The sequence below is a fragment of the Crotalus tigris genome, unplaced genomic scaffold (genome assembly GCF_016545835.1).
Source record: "Crotalus tigris isolate CLP2741 ecotype Arizona unplaced genomic scaffold, ASM1654583v1 scf7180000024461.2689607, whole genome shotgun sequence".
Classification (NCBI taxonomy): domain Eukaryota; kingdom Metazoa; phylum Chordata; class Lepidosauria; order Squamata; family Viperidae; genus Crotalus; species Crotalus tigris.
In genome coordinates, this window is record NW_024100631.1 from 1,455,434 (window position 1) to 1,467,209 (window position 11,776).

At 44.2% G+C, this 11,776-nt stretch overlaps 1 protein-coding gene and 1 long non-coding RNA gene across 6 annotated transcripts in view; one reads left to right on the top strand and one right to left on the bottom strand.

Moving 5' to 3' along the window:
• The window catches only part of GOLGA3 (golgin A3), a 26,552-nt gene extending 16,387 nt beyond the window's left edge, over positions 1 to 10,165 (top strand). For 4 of the 5 annotated variants that reach the window (XM_039332387.1, XM_039332386.1, XM_039332389.1 and 1 more), the window contains exons 17-24: positions 63 to 260; positions 1,357 to 1,473; positions 2,060 to 2,199; positions 3,113 to 3,245; positions 4,223 to 4,345; positions 4,821 to 4,985; positions 5,343 to 5,500; positions 6,145 to 10,165. In XM_039332387.1, coding sequence (XP_039188321.1) covers positions 63 to 260; positions 1,357 to 1,473; positions 2,060 to 2,199; positions 3,113 to 3,245; positions 4,223 to 4,345; positions 4,821 to 4,985; positions 5,343 to 5,500; positions 6,145 to 6,352 — 1,242 coding nt within the window. In that variant the 3' untranslated portion in view covers positions 6,353 to 10,165. Of the gene's footprint in view, positions 1 to 62; positions 261 to 1,356; positions 1,474 to 2,059; positions 2,200 to 3,112; positions 3,246 to 4,222; positions 4,346 to 4,820; positions 4,986 to 5,342; positions 5,501 to 6,144 lie in introns of those variants that run through there. The other variant, XR_005555359.1, reaches the window with a different exon arrangement.
• LOC120303153 overlaps positions 1 to 11,772 on the bottom strand; it is a 13,997-nt gene extending 2,225 nt beyond the window's left edge. The window contains exons 1-2 of the long non-coding RNA XR_005555361.1: positions 11,188 to 11,772; positions 4,990 to 5,133 (exon numbers count right to left, since the gene is read on the bottom strand). This is a non-coding gene — a long non-coding RNA (uncharacterized LOC120303153). The remainder of the gene's footprint in view (positions 1 to 4,989; positions 5,134 to 11,187) is intronic.
• Between the last annotated feature and the right edge of the window lie 4 nt (positions 11,773 to 11,776).

Consider the following 11,776-nt stretch of genomic DNA (forward strand, 5'->3'; position numbering starts at 1 on the left):
CTTTTTGAAGATGCAGTGCAGGGTCTTTAATGGGGGGAAAAATGGTTTGTGTGGCCACACAGCTTCAAGAAGCCAGAGGCTTCGGGAGGAAGATCAAACGCCTGGAAGATGCCAACAAGAAGCTCTCCCTCGAACTGGAACACGAGCGTGGAAAGCTCACTGGCCTTGGCCAGTCCAACGCAGCTCTGCGCGAGCACAACCGCATCCTCGAAGCCGCTCTGGCCAAGAGAGAGGCAGATTTGGTGCAGCTGAATCTTCAGGTAATTTTTTCCTCCTCCTCCTCCCTCTGCCCTTCTCCTCCTTCTCTTTTTCCTTTTCCTTCTCCTCTTTCTCCTCCTCTTTCGTTCTCCTTTTCCTTCTGCTCCTACTTCTCCTCCTCTTTTTCCTTATCTTTCTCCTCTTGCTCTGCTCCTCCTTTTCCTCCTCCTCCTTCTCTTTCTCCTCTTTCTCCTTCTCCTCCTTCTCTTTCTTCCTTCTCCTCTTTTTCCTTCTCTTCCTCCTCCTCCTTCTCTTTCTTCTCCTCCTCGCCCTTGTCCTTCTACTCCTCCTCCCCCCCCCCAGTCTACTCCTCCCCATGCTAGACCATTCCTAGGTCCGTGATGGTTATAAGAAAGTACAGGTAGCCCTTGACTTACAACCACGATCCCAGAATTTCTGTTGCTAGGCGAGACTTTTGTTGAGTGAGCTTTGCCCCATTTTACGACCTTTCTTGCCCAGTTATTAAGCAAATCACCGCAGCTGTGAACTTAGTAGCAAGTTAGTTGTTAAGTGAATCTGGCTTCCCCTGTGGATTTGGCTGGTCAAGACGGTCGCAAAAGAGGACTGCATGACTCCGCGACCCTGCGACCGTCATAAGCGCGAGCCACTTGCCAAGTGTCTGAATTTTGATCACATGACCACTGAGCTACTGCAACGGTCGTAAGTGTGAAGAACGGTCCTAAGTCATTTTTTCCGGGGCCGTTGTAGCTTTGAACGGTTACTAAACAAACTGCTGTAAGCCGAGGACTATCTGTATCCTGAGGTGCTGCGTTCTTAATCTGATCGTGGCTCCATCTGATCTCCTACTGCAGCTACCCCAGTGGATGGTTTCCAGAGGTTTTAGATCGGTGCTTCTCAACCGTGGCAAGGTTAAGATGTGTGGACTTCAACTCCCAGAAATCCCCAGCCGACCACGGATCGAAGTCCGTGCATCTTAACCTCACCAAGGTTGAGACACATCCCTTTCGACTGCAGCTCTCCTGACTCTCATCCAGCAAATCTCCAGTGCCAAGGCAGGTTCTTTGTCCTGCGCACTAATTAAAGTCATAAATCAATGCAGAAGCAGATGGTGCATTCTCTGTGTGGTGATCTGTTCAGGTCCAGGCAGTCCTGAGGAGTAAGGAGGAGGAAGATCAAAAGATGAAGCAGCTGATCCAGACTTTGCAAATGGCTTTGGAGAAAGAGAGAGCAAATGTCCTAAGCCTTAAGGAACAGGTACAGTCCTGGCTGAAAGTGTTCAGAACTTGGTTAAGGGCTCTTGGCGGGCTTGGGCAGGGCAGGAGGTCAAGATTGTATACTGTGTACTGAGCAACTTGGCCCAGAATTACAGTGAATATTGCCAGAATTTAAGACTTGGGAATGCGGTGTTCCCATGAGAGGAGGAAAGAAGCAGGTTTAGATACATCTGACTTCCCGCCAGCCTAACCAGGTAGACCAGATAAACCTAATAAACTAATTCTACTTTATTGTAAAGCTACCTTGACAGAATCTTAGCAAGTTTGAAAGTACAATTCTCCCACCGTCTCCTTTACAGCCTGAGAAACTTAAGGTGGATCCCTTCTCAGTCTTTTGCTCCACCCATTATGCAACTAAGAGCCATGCTGTCTCTTATCTGGCCATTTCCTAAGCAACATCTCTTTTAGAAGTCCGCCCTCATCATCCTACAAATGAGTTGGACCGGCTCCCAGAATTCCGAGCCAACACAGCTGTAATCTTCTGGTGTGGGAGCTGAAGCCTGACACATCTGTAGGATAAAGGCTACATGTTGCCGGTGTAGTAATGATGCAACGTACTGTGACAGGTTACAACGTCAAAAGCGGAGTCGGCACACAACCGTCGGCATTACAAAGCTGCCGCCCTGGAACTTGGCGAGGTCAAGCGAGAGCTGCAAGGGAAAGAGGTTCTCATCCAGGCCCTCCAGGCTGAAGTCGACAAGTTGCAGTGAGTGTTTAAGCCCAAAGGAAATACTGATGTTGCTAAGGCCGTAGGGGTTGGCTGCCTTAGTCGTGTGCGAACTGTGCAAATGAGGAGAGGGAACCTTGTGTACCTGGGACAATGAGCTAGAGAGGCCACCTAGAGAAGGACTGGCGGAACCCTGGGCGGGCGGAGTCAAAAGAGGTTCCAGCCTGGAATCCCTATGTAGCCACAAGCGAATTAAGTCCAATCCCTTCTTGAGTGCCATTGACCCATATCTAACTTCTAGCAGGTGCTAACTGTGACTTGAGACCTGTGTCTCATGTAGCAACATAAATTTTGGGCTCAATTGTGGTCATAAATCGGGATCACCTGTAGTCCTCCTTCAATAATGCTGTTGGTCTGTAGTTTCTGAGGGCGTTGGCCTTCTCAAGATGATTTGAGCCTCTGTCAACCGTCCCAAAAGAAACTCCGGGGACATTATTTTTACCAAGAGTATAACTTCACTGAGAGATCCATACAGGGCACAGAAGAAGCGGAGCTGGCTCTTGAGGTTTTTGCTCGAAAAACAGCGTAATTAATTTCCCCTTTTCCCCATTTGAGCCCACCCCTTGTACCTTGTCCACCAATCCAGTCTTGAGCTTTTCTCAGGCCGGAAACGGCTCACGTAAATTTCTCACCTCCCTCCCAGCACTTCAAACTAATTGGAGAATGTGATTTACGGCTGCTAGTTGTGGGAGGGAATTGGGCTTTGATCTATATGCTGAAGGGAGGGGAAGTCAGATTCTGGCTTTCAATTATGTAGGTGCTGAAGCTCTGCTGCTCAATTAAAGATTATTTAAGGTAAACAATGCCTCAAAGTTCTCTGAAGAGTTTCATCTTTCGGAACCATGACAGGTGCGTTACGAGTCAACCTGGACACACTCTCTCTCTATTCTAGGGCAGAAGACGGAGCGCGCTCCGAGGAAGTCTCTCAGATCCAGCGAGACCTTGTAGACGCTCGGTCCCAGCTTCAGCTTTTGCAGAAGCAGCTGGACGACCAGCTTGGCAAGCAGCCCGCGGAAAATCAAGAGGTGAAATCTTGGTCTTTGGCCGTTCTTTTTCTCCTGGATGTGCCTTTGTGGCTTAGTAGAAAAACCCTGAAGGAACACAGTAGGAGAAGACCATCATCTGTGAAAAGGAAATTGGATGGAAGGGGGGAAAAAAATTGTTCCGAATCGGTGAAGAATCCATTGTGCAGCTGCTTTGGAAATGTTCAGTGTATTCTGAAAAGGCGTATCAGAGCTGGAAAAACCAAAATAGTAGAAGAAGGGCAGCCTGTAATTGTTAAATGTTCCCTTTTAAGCGTAAAGATTGGATTTTTTAACCGGGGTGGGGAAAAGACAAAAGAATTGCTAAGCGTTTTGTTTGCATTGTTCTATTATAGTCCATCAGTACCTGGAAACTGAATGTAGGGGTCTATTTGTGCTGCCCCATATATATGTAATAAAATTATAGCTCTGACTGCCACAGAGCTTGCCTCCTGGCTCTGTTGGCACTCCCAAAGTTTGTGTCAGGCTCCAAAAGCTGAGAAAGAGACGCAGAGTTACTTCTAAACAATGTCCTTTATTGTTCCTCGCCTGTAGACTGAATCTTGCCAAACTCAAGCAAACTACTTACATCATGAAAGATATACTCTGAGAACTTCTACAAATGAGCTATGTTGGCCCTCTGCCTCTCTGCCTCTCAACCAAACTATCTAAACTTCACTGTCTCTTGGCCCTCTGGAATGCAGTCCCCTCCCTGCTGGGAATCCAGACCGCATTCTACCACATCTTGAAATGACTTCTCAGAGAGAAAGGGCCTTCATGGCTTTTGAGCCAGGATTGGTAGACGGATAGTTCAAATTCTTGAACGTTCTTCCTTGAGGTTCCTTAGTGGATGATTGAGTGCAAAGGCTAGCTCCCTTTGAAATGTACTTTGGTTGGCACTAAATGGAAGACTACTGACCCCTGGGGCTGTAAGAAAGGAAGCATGCCGTGATTTTGAGTTGCCTGTTTTGTTCTTGCAGCTGGAAGACCTCAGATGGGAGGTTGAGCAGAAAGAGAGGGAGTTCCAAGCTCTGAAGCAACAGCTGGATTTGACTGAGCAGCGCAGTCAGAAGGAGCTGGAAGGCGTGCAGCTAGTCCTCCAGGTATTTCCACTTGGTCCTACAGATGTTTCCCCTCCTGGGCAGGTCATTCTGAGAGAATTAGAGGCCAAATAGGATTCCGAGCGAATAAAAATAAGATCAGAGATGTTCCAGGCCTGAATTCAGATTCTGCTTCAGACTTAACTAAGGCTGCTATTCTAGAATCACTCTCTCTGGCAGTGAAGGTTCACACATCACACTGAGCTAAGACGTAGTTTATCTGGCCTTGGGTTCACTGTATTGTGTGAAGCCAGTTATCGTAATTTAAAAACGACTGCTTATTGCTCGGTGTGTTGGGTAGACCCCACTGTGATGTCGTCAACCCATCCTGGTGGACTCAAATACTGCCTTAATACAAGGACGTGAGCTCGGCCAGTTTTTTTCTGAGTAGACAGGATAAACTTGTGCTCGAATTAGACTTATTTTTCTGCGATGATCATTGCTTACTGTTCCCTGGCTAAACCATTCTTCCTTCTAGAACCTCAAGATGGAATTGGAGATGGTCCGGGACGATTTGTCCCTCACCCAGAAAGATAAGTTCACGTTGCAGGCAAAAATGTCTGAACTGAAGAACAGCATCAAGACCCTGCTCCAACAGAACCAACAGCTGAAGCTGGATTTGAAACAGGGAAAAATGAAAAAGGTACCTTGAGAAAACGTGGATTATTCCTCCGTTTTTACACCACAGCTGTCTCGCCAGCCTTGATCCCAAGCCTGGTCATAAATATGAGTCAGTTGACAAGCCTCTGAATTTTGGTCACACGACTATGGAAGTGCTGCAGTGATCGTAACTGTGAAAAACGGTCACAATAAGTCACTTTTTCCAGTGATGTTGTAACTTCAAACAGCAACTAAATAAACTGTTGTAAGTCAAGGATTAGATGTATTGGGGTGTCTGGATCTTGGAGGCGTAAGACTTCTAAGTTCTCCACTGTTAACTGCAAACCTGAACCACCACTGTAAGTTGGTGGTTCATGGGCTTTTGTTTTCTTTTGAAAAGAAAAAACTCAAGGGAGAGACCAGCTCAAATCCGGTGACGCCAGTGAAGGTCCCTGATTGTCCCGTCCCTGCTGCTTTGCTAGAAGAGCTACTGAAACCCCCATCAGCTGTGAGTAAAGAGCCACTGAGGAACCTCAACAGCTGCCTCCAGCAACTCCGGTGAGTCACGTTTTTCTGTCTTTTTCAACTCCTATTCTCATCAGCTCAAGGTGGACTCGGACTTCCATCCTTCTGAGGTTGATAAAATGAGGACCCAGATTGTTGGGGGCAATTTGGTAACTGTACAAAGTGTTTAGAGTGGGCTATAAAGCAATGTGAAGTGATATATAAGTCTTAAGTGCCATTGCTGTTCTGTTCTGTTCTATTATTCTGTTCCATTCCATTGTTCTGTTCTATTCTATTCTATTCTATTCTATTCTACTCTACTCTACTCTACTCTACTCTACTCTACTCTACTCTACTATGGTGACGCAGTGGTTAAAATGCAGTACTGTAGGCCAACTCTGCCCACAGCCAGGAATTCGATCCTAACCGGCTCAGGGTTGACTCAGCCTTCCATCCTTCTGTGGTCAGTAAAATGAGGACCCGGATTGTTGGGGGGCAAGATGCTGACTCTGTAAACTGCTTAGACAGGGCTGCAAAGCACTATGGGATGGTATATAAGTCTAAGTGCTTTTGCTAAGGTTGAGTCAACCTTGAGCCGATCAGGATCAAACTCCAGGCTGTGGGCATTCTAACCACTGGGCCACCACTGCTCTAAACAGTCGTTCTGTTTCTCTTCCGTGTTTCTGCTCTTCTCAAAGGCAAGAGATGGACAGCCTGCAACGTCAAATGGAAGAGCACACCGTAACGGTCCACGAATCGATGTCTTCCTGGACACAGATCGAAGGCCAGTTAACGGACCTTAGTACTAATCTCTCTGTAACTGTATTAGCCAATGAGAATCTTCCTCACAGAGGCCTCCAGGATCAAAAGCCAAGCACGGACATCAAGGAAGAGTTGACCCAGTGATTCCACCAAGGCCCACGGATGTCCATCAGAACTGCTTTAAGTGTGATTGTTGTTCGTTTGTTTTTTTAAAAAAAGTATTTATCAAAACCCTATTTATATTTTGTTCTTAAACATTTTAGAGTCCTTAGTCTACGGTTCGTGTTAGTGAAGAGGGAGAAAAGAATGGAAAGCTGTGGCTTGATCAGACCTTTGTTCGTCCTGCTTGCGCAGAAGTAGAGATGGGGGGGGGGGCTGGAGCAGAGGCAAAGGACCTCAAGGTTTGCTGTATTAAAGCCTTTGAGAACGAAGTATTCGAATTAGGATGGCCGCAGAGAGAAGATAAAACAGGGTCCCTTTTAGTTTCCACTTTTTAAAATTTGCTAAACTGGTTTGGTGACGGTTTTGGTCCGCTTCAGGCTTGGGAATTCCAGGACCGTTCATGGATACTTTGGCAAAATCCAGTATTTTTGTTATCACGTCTTTGATCCGTGTTCCAGCAAAGCAAAGCAACTAAATTGCTCATCTCAAAACCAGTGAAGCCATCTCCGATGGCACCAATTGATTTGGCTCCCAAGAAAATGATTTTCCAGTAAACTATTTGGATTCCTCTCCTGACAGATGCGGTTTGCACAATTTTTGTTGTTGGTCTTTGCAGACATCTGCAGTGCAGAGTTGTGTGTGTGTGAGACGTTGCTCTGTTCTGGAGCATCTTTTATATATATGGATTCTTCTGTAGATGGCAAATAACTTGGGTCGGTTTTTATTTTTGTCTTAACTAAGGTGACTTGTTAAGTGTTGGTGTCTTGCAAAACATGTCGTTACGGGCGAAAACCAGAGCTTTTTAGATAATTAATTCACATTTTGTATCTTTTCAGAGAGAACTGTTCTATTCTGCCTATCAAATCCTACTTTCTTAGCTTTAATTCCATCCCCTACCCCATTTTTTTTTCCTCCCGAGACTTAACCAGAAGCCAGAATTATTATTTTTTTGCAAATGCATCTTCATTTATAATTAATCGGTTGAAACAATAGCCTTTTTTAATTGTTTCTCAGCAACTGACAGCTCAGAGCTGTGTACTTTTCATGCTGTGGGTTGAATGAAGCACAGGATTTTAACCTGGCCAAATTGCACTGTAGGATAACGTTAGGAAATAAAAGGAAGAGTGAATTGGAGGACAAAAATGTAGGAGATATTGTGATCTTGGCTGAAAGTTATGGGTGCTTGGGGTGTAGAATCAGGCGACGGAGTCCCATACAAGACAGTTGTGAAATCTGCAATTATGGGTCTCATCCTGTCTTCATGCACATCACATTAAGGGAGCATATTAGATTGCCCCCCCAAAATGCCATCAATCTAATGTCCTCCATCACCTAATTCTGGTTGAGACTATTTTATGGACCTGATTGAGGACTTTGAATCTTTAATGAGCTGCACAAAATGCCATCAATCTAATGTCCTCCATCACCTAATTCTTGGTGAGACTATTTTATGGACCTGATTGAGGACTTTGAATCTTTAATGAGCTGCATCCTAACTGAAGATGATCACAGCATTTAACTGTCATGGCGGGAGACCTCACATGAAGAAAACAAGAAGGTAAATAATGCTTGGAGAACAAAGTGGATATAAAGGAAATTCAGTGAAGGAAAACTGGGTCCCAGGGCTAAACCGAAGTCTAATGTTTAGACAACTTCATGGATTATTAAACTCTGTTAAACCTGATGAAGGGAATTTCGAAGCAGGAGTAACAGATGGACCCAATCTACAAATTAAATTTCTGACCAAAGAAAGCCCCCCAACTTTGAGCGGTATGGATTGATTGAATGCGGAAGGATTATTTTTCCCAATATTTGTAGAAATGTCACTCTGATTTTCCTGTTAAAGCCAAGACATTTTTTCTCTAGGTATTCTGCTTTTTCTTTCTTTCTTCAAAACAGACTTTAAATGGACACTTTGATTGTTCAACTCTTTTTTTTCCCCCAACCTGATTTTTCAGTATCTTTATTATTCTGAACGATGATTCTAAAAGTTCTGTGAAGCATTTTTGGGTCCCCCCCCCATCTAATACATGAAGGAAAGGTTCTCTTTAAATGGAAAGCTTTTTAAATTTGAGGGGAAGGTATCTCAGTTATGCTTAACTATTTGATAAGACTAACCCACTAATATCAAGATACCATCTTGAAGGCTTTATGGGTCAATTTAGATAGGTGGTAACTTTTATTATAAAGTTGGTTTTATACAGTAAAATAGCAATGGTTTTTTTGCTGCTCATATCTGTGAAGCTTATGTATCCACTAATGTAAGCAAGAAATACTTTAGTATTTAAGCACCAAAGTTAATATTACATAATGAATAATATACATATATATGTGATCACTTCCCAAATTTGCTGTTCCACTTAACTGTTTGCGTTTCACAGTGTTTGATTTACCCATGTAGGTTTTTCTGAGCGGCTTATCAATAGTCACAGCTGAATGCAATGTACATAGTATAAAAATCAGATTATTATTATTTTTTTGTATTCCTTCAACAATTTGGGGGAGGTGAAAGGACAAGAACAGGGAGAAAACCCCATTGTTGTATTTTTACTAAATGAAAAAAATCCATTTCTCCCGTTTCCCTTTTCCAGACCATTTTATTTATATTTCCCGTGACTTGTCATTTTGACTAGGAAGAAAGTGGGTCGTTTAAGTCTGGGAATCTCTGACCCAGCAAATTTCCTCTCCGAAAACACTGTCATATTTTTAAAAAGTGCTGTCATTTAATTCATGCTTCAAGGAACCAGGCTTGTGGAGCGTTCTCTGGCTGTACTTTCAGACGAGTCAAGATCTATAAGTGAGTCAGGCTGGTCCCTTTGGGCATGTTTTTGTTTTGTTTTGTTTTTAAAAACTATTCAAAATAAATAATGGAGCCTTTATGGTTACTGCATTTTTTTTTAAAATGTCTGTTTATTCATCCCTGGAAGGTAACAGCTAGATGTGACGGTTTTCAGTGTTTTTCTGTATCTTAGCAGAGGATTGCTCTGAAGGCTTAAACCTGTCAGTGTTCACAGCAATTTTCTGCAGTGCAAACCATATGGTGAATGTTAGTTCACCTTACAATGAATTATTTGGCGATTTTTGTACTCTGTGAACTTTTCCTTCTGCATCGTCAATTTCATTCTCCAGTCCAGCAGTGGTTGTCTCATTCTAACAGGGAAAAACAATTATTCTTGAAAGAAAAATATTTTTTAGAGAGAACCAGAGTTTGGGAAAACTGGTTCTTCTCTATATCAAAATTGTAAAAAAATTTTTTGGATAAGCAGCTGTACTAAGTAGCAAGCGAGCACTGATGCCAGGTATCATCTTTACAAACCAAATTATATCACTGACTTTTCGAGTGACAGATACGTAATAAAAGTAGAAAGTTGCTTTAATTTAGAAAGTGATTTCTGGTCCCATTTATAATGAGGACCTATTTTAAAGTAGTGCTTTTCTCCCCCTTGCTTGAAAATGCAGAATGCTTACCCTCGGAGACGGGAAAAATTTTAGATTCTTAGCCACGCAGAGTATTCTTTCCGCTTTCCAAAAAGAGCATCTTATGCATATCATTTTCTCAGATTTTTCTTGTTCCCAGCAAATGTTTGTCTGATTCTATTTAATGGGGGGGGGGGGGAGAAATGTCGTCCTCATAACATGTTTGAATGAGTGTTCCAAAGGAAGAGTTAGATGTGTTTGATTAAAGATTAATAATTGTGCTTTTAAAGAAACAGGGCATGTTAATTTAAGAAAAATCTAAGATACGCTAAACATTCTTGAAAGGTTTTGTGCAATAAACTATTTTCATTAAAAAAATATATGAGTCCATGGTGTAATTTGAACTCTATAGGAGGAGAGGCATGTTAGTCTACGGCAGTCTATTATCTGTGATCATTTCGGTCCTTTGTACCTTGAATGGGGATTCTGGGCTGGTTTGGTGAGTGATTCATTAATTTTTTTGGACTGTCCACTGTAACTCTCATGTGTGCAGCTTTCCTTTAAATGTACATCCTATCAACTGTACAAGTAGTGACTGTTCAGGGTTATATAATGACACTGAAAAGTGACTTATCACCATTTTTCATACTTATGACCGTTGTAGCATCCCAGTGGTCACGTGATCAAAATTCAGATGCTTGGTCATTGACTCATATTTACGATTTGCCCCATCCACGGATGTGATCCCTTTTGTAGCCTGACAAGCAAAATCAATGGAAGCCAAATTCACTTTACAACCGTATTTTTAACTTCACACCTGGCTTGATTCACCGAACAGCAAGACAGGTCGTAAAAGTGGGGCAAAGGTCACTTGACAGCTGTCTCAGCAATATATATTTTGGGCTCAATTGCCCAAATCGTAAGTCCAGGGCACGGGTCTTCAAACTTGGCCCTTTGATGACTTGTGGACTTCAACTCCCAGAATTCCTCAGCCGGGCATGCAGGCTGAGGAATTCTGGGAGTTTAAGTCCACAAGTCATCAAAGGGCCAAGTTTGAAGACCCCTGTTCCAGGGCTACGTGTAGGATAATTCTAATAGAAGGGGCCTCTTTAAATAACTATTTCCAATAATAGTGAAAATAATAGTGAAAATGCCTTTGATTGTTTCTGTTTCTTTGACATAACAAAACGAGAAGGGGATTCTGTTAAAAAAAAAACATCAGAGATAAAATTGGCCAGAAAGGTAAATTTTAATAAACTGAAAACTCAGTTTATTTGCAAACATATTTGCAAACCATATGCTAGCAAAGAGTCAAGCGCAACGTGGCTTTGCAGAACCCGAGAGAACTTCGTTGCACTCCCCACTTCCGGTTTCTATGCGACTCCGCTTATGCCACTCACCTCTAGCCTTTGCGTGGCAGCCTGGCCAACTTCAATCGGAAACCGGAAGTGTCTTCTTGCGGCTCCTTTCTCTGCCCCTCAAAAGCCGTTACCGGGGCAACCAAGCTGTCACTTTCTCAAGGCTCCTCAACAAGATTGAACTACACTTCCCATGCTTCGCAGGGATGATGGGCTTTTGTTCCATTCATGCAGGGAAGGCAGAACTCACAACCCTCGAATTTCGGACAAGGGCTTCCCGTCAGGCAGCGCGGCATACACCCGCCCCCCTGCGTGACGTGGCGGGCCGCGATTGGTCACCTCGGCGCCTCAGGCTTTTTCTTTTGTTTTTTTTTCCCCCCTCTTCAAACTCTCAAGGGCGCGCGAGAGGCGCCGCTTCGCCGTCGAGACTGCGGGGACAACCGGGGAGAAGTCCGCGCCGGGCCCCTCAGCGGAGTCCCCCTCAGCCCCCTCGGCGGAGGCGACGCGAGGCCGATGACTTCGGCGCAGGCACACACTCGCGGACGCCGGTTGGAGCGCCGGGGCAAGGGCGGCGCGCGCGCCTCCGCGCCTGCGCGGAACGCGCGAAGGGAGCGCCGGGAAGCCGCTCACG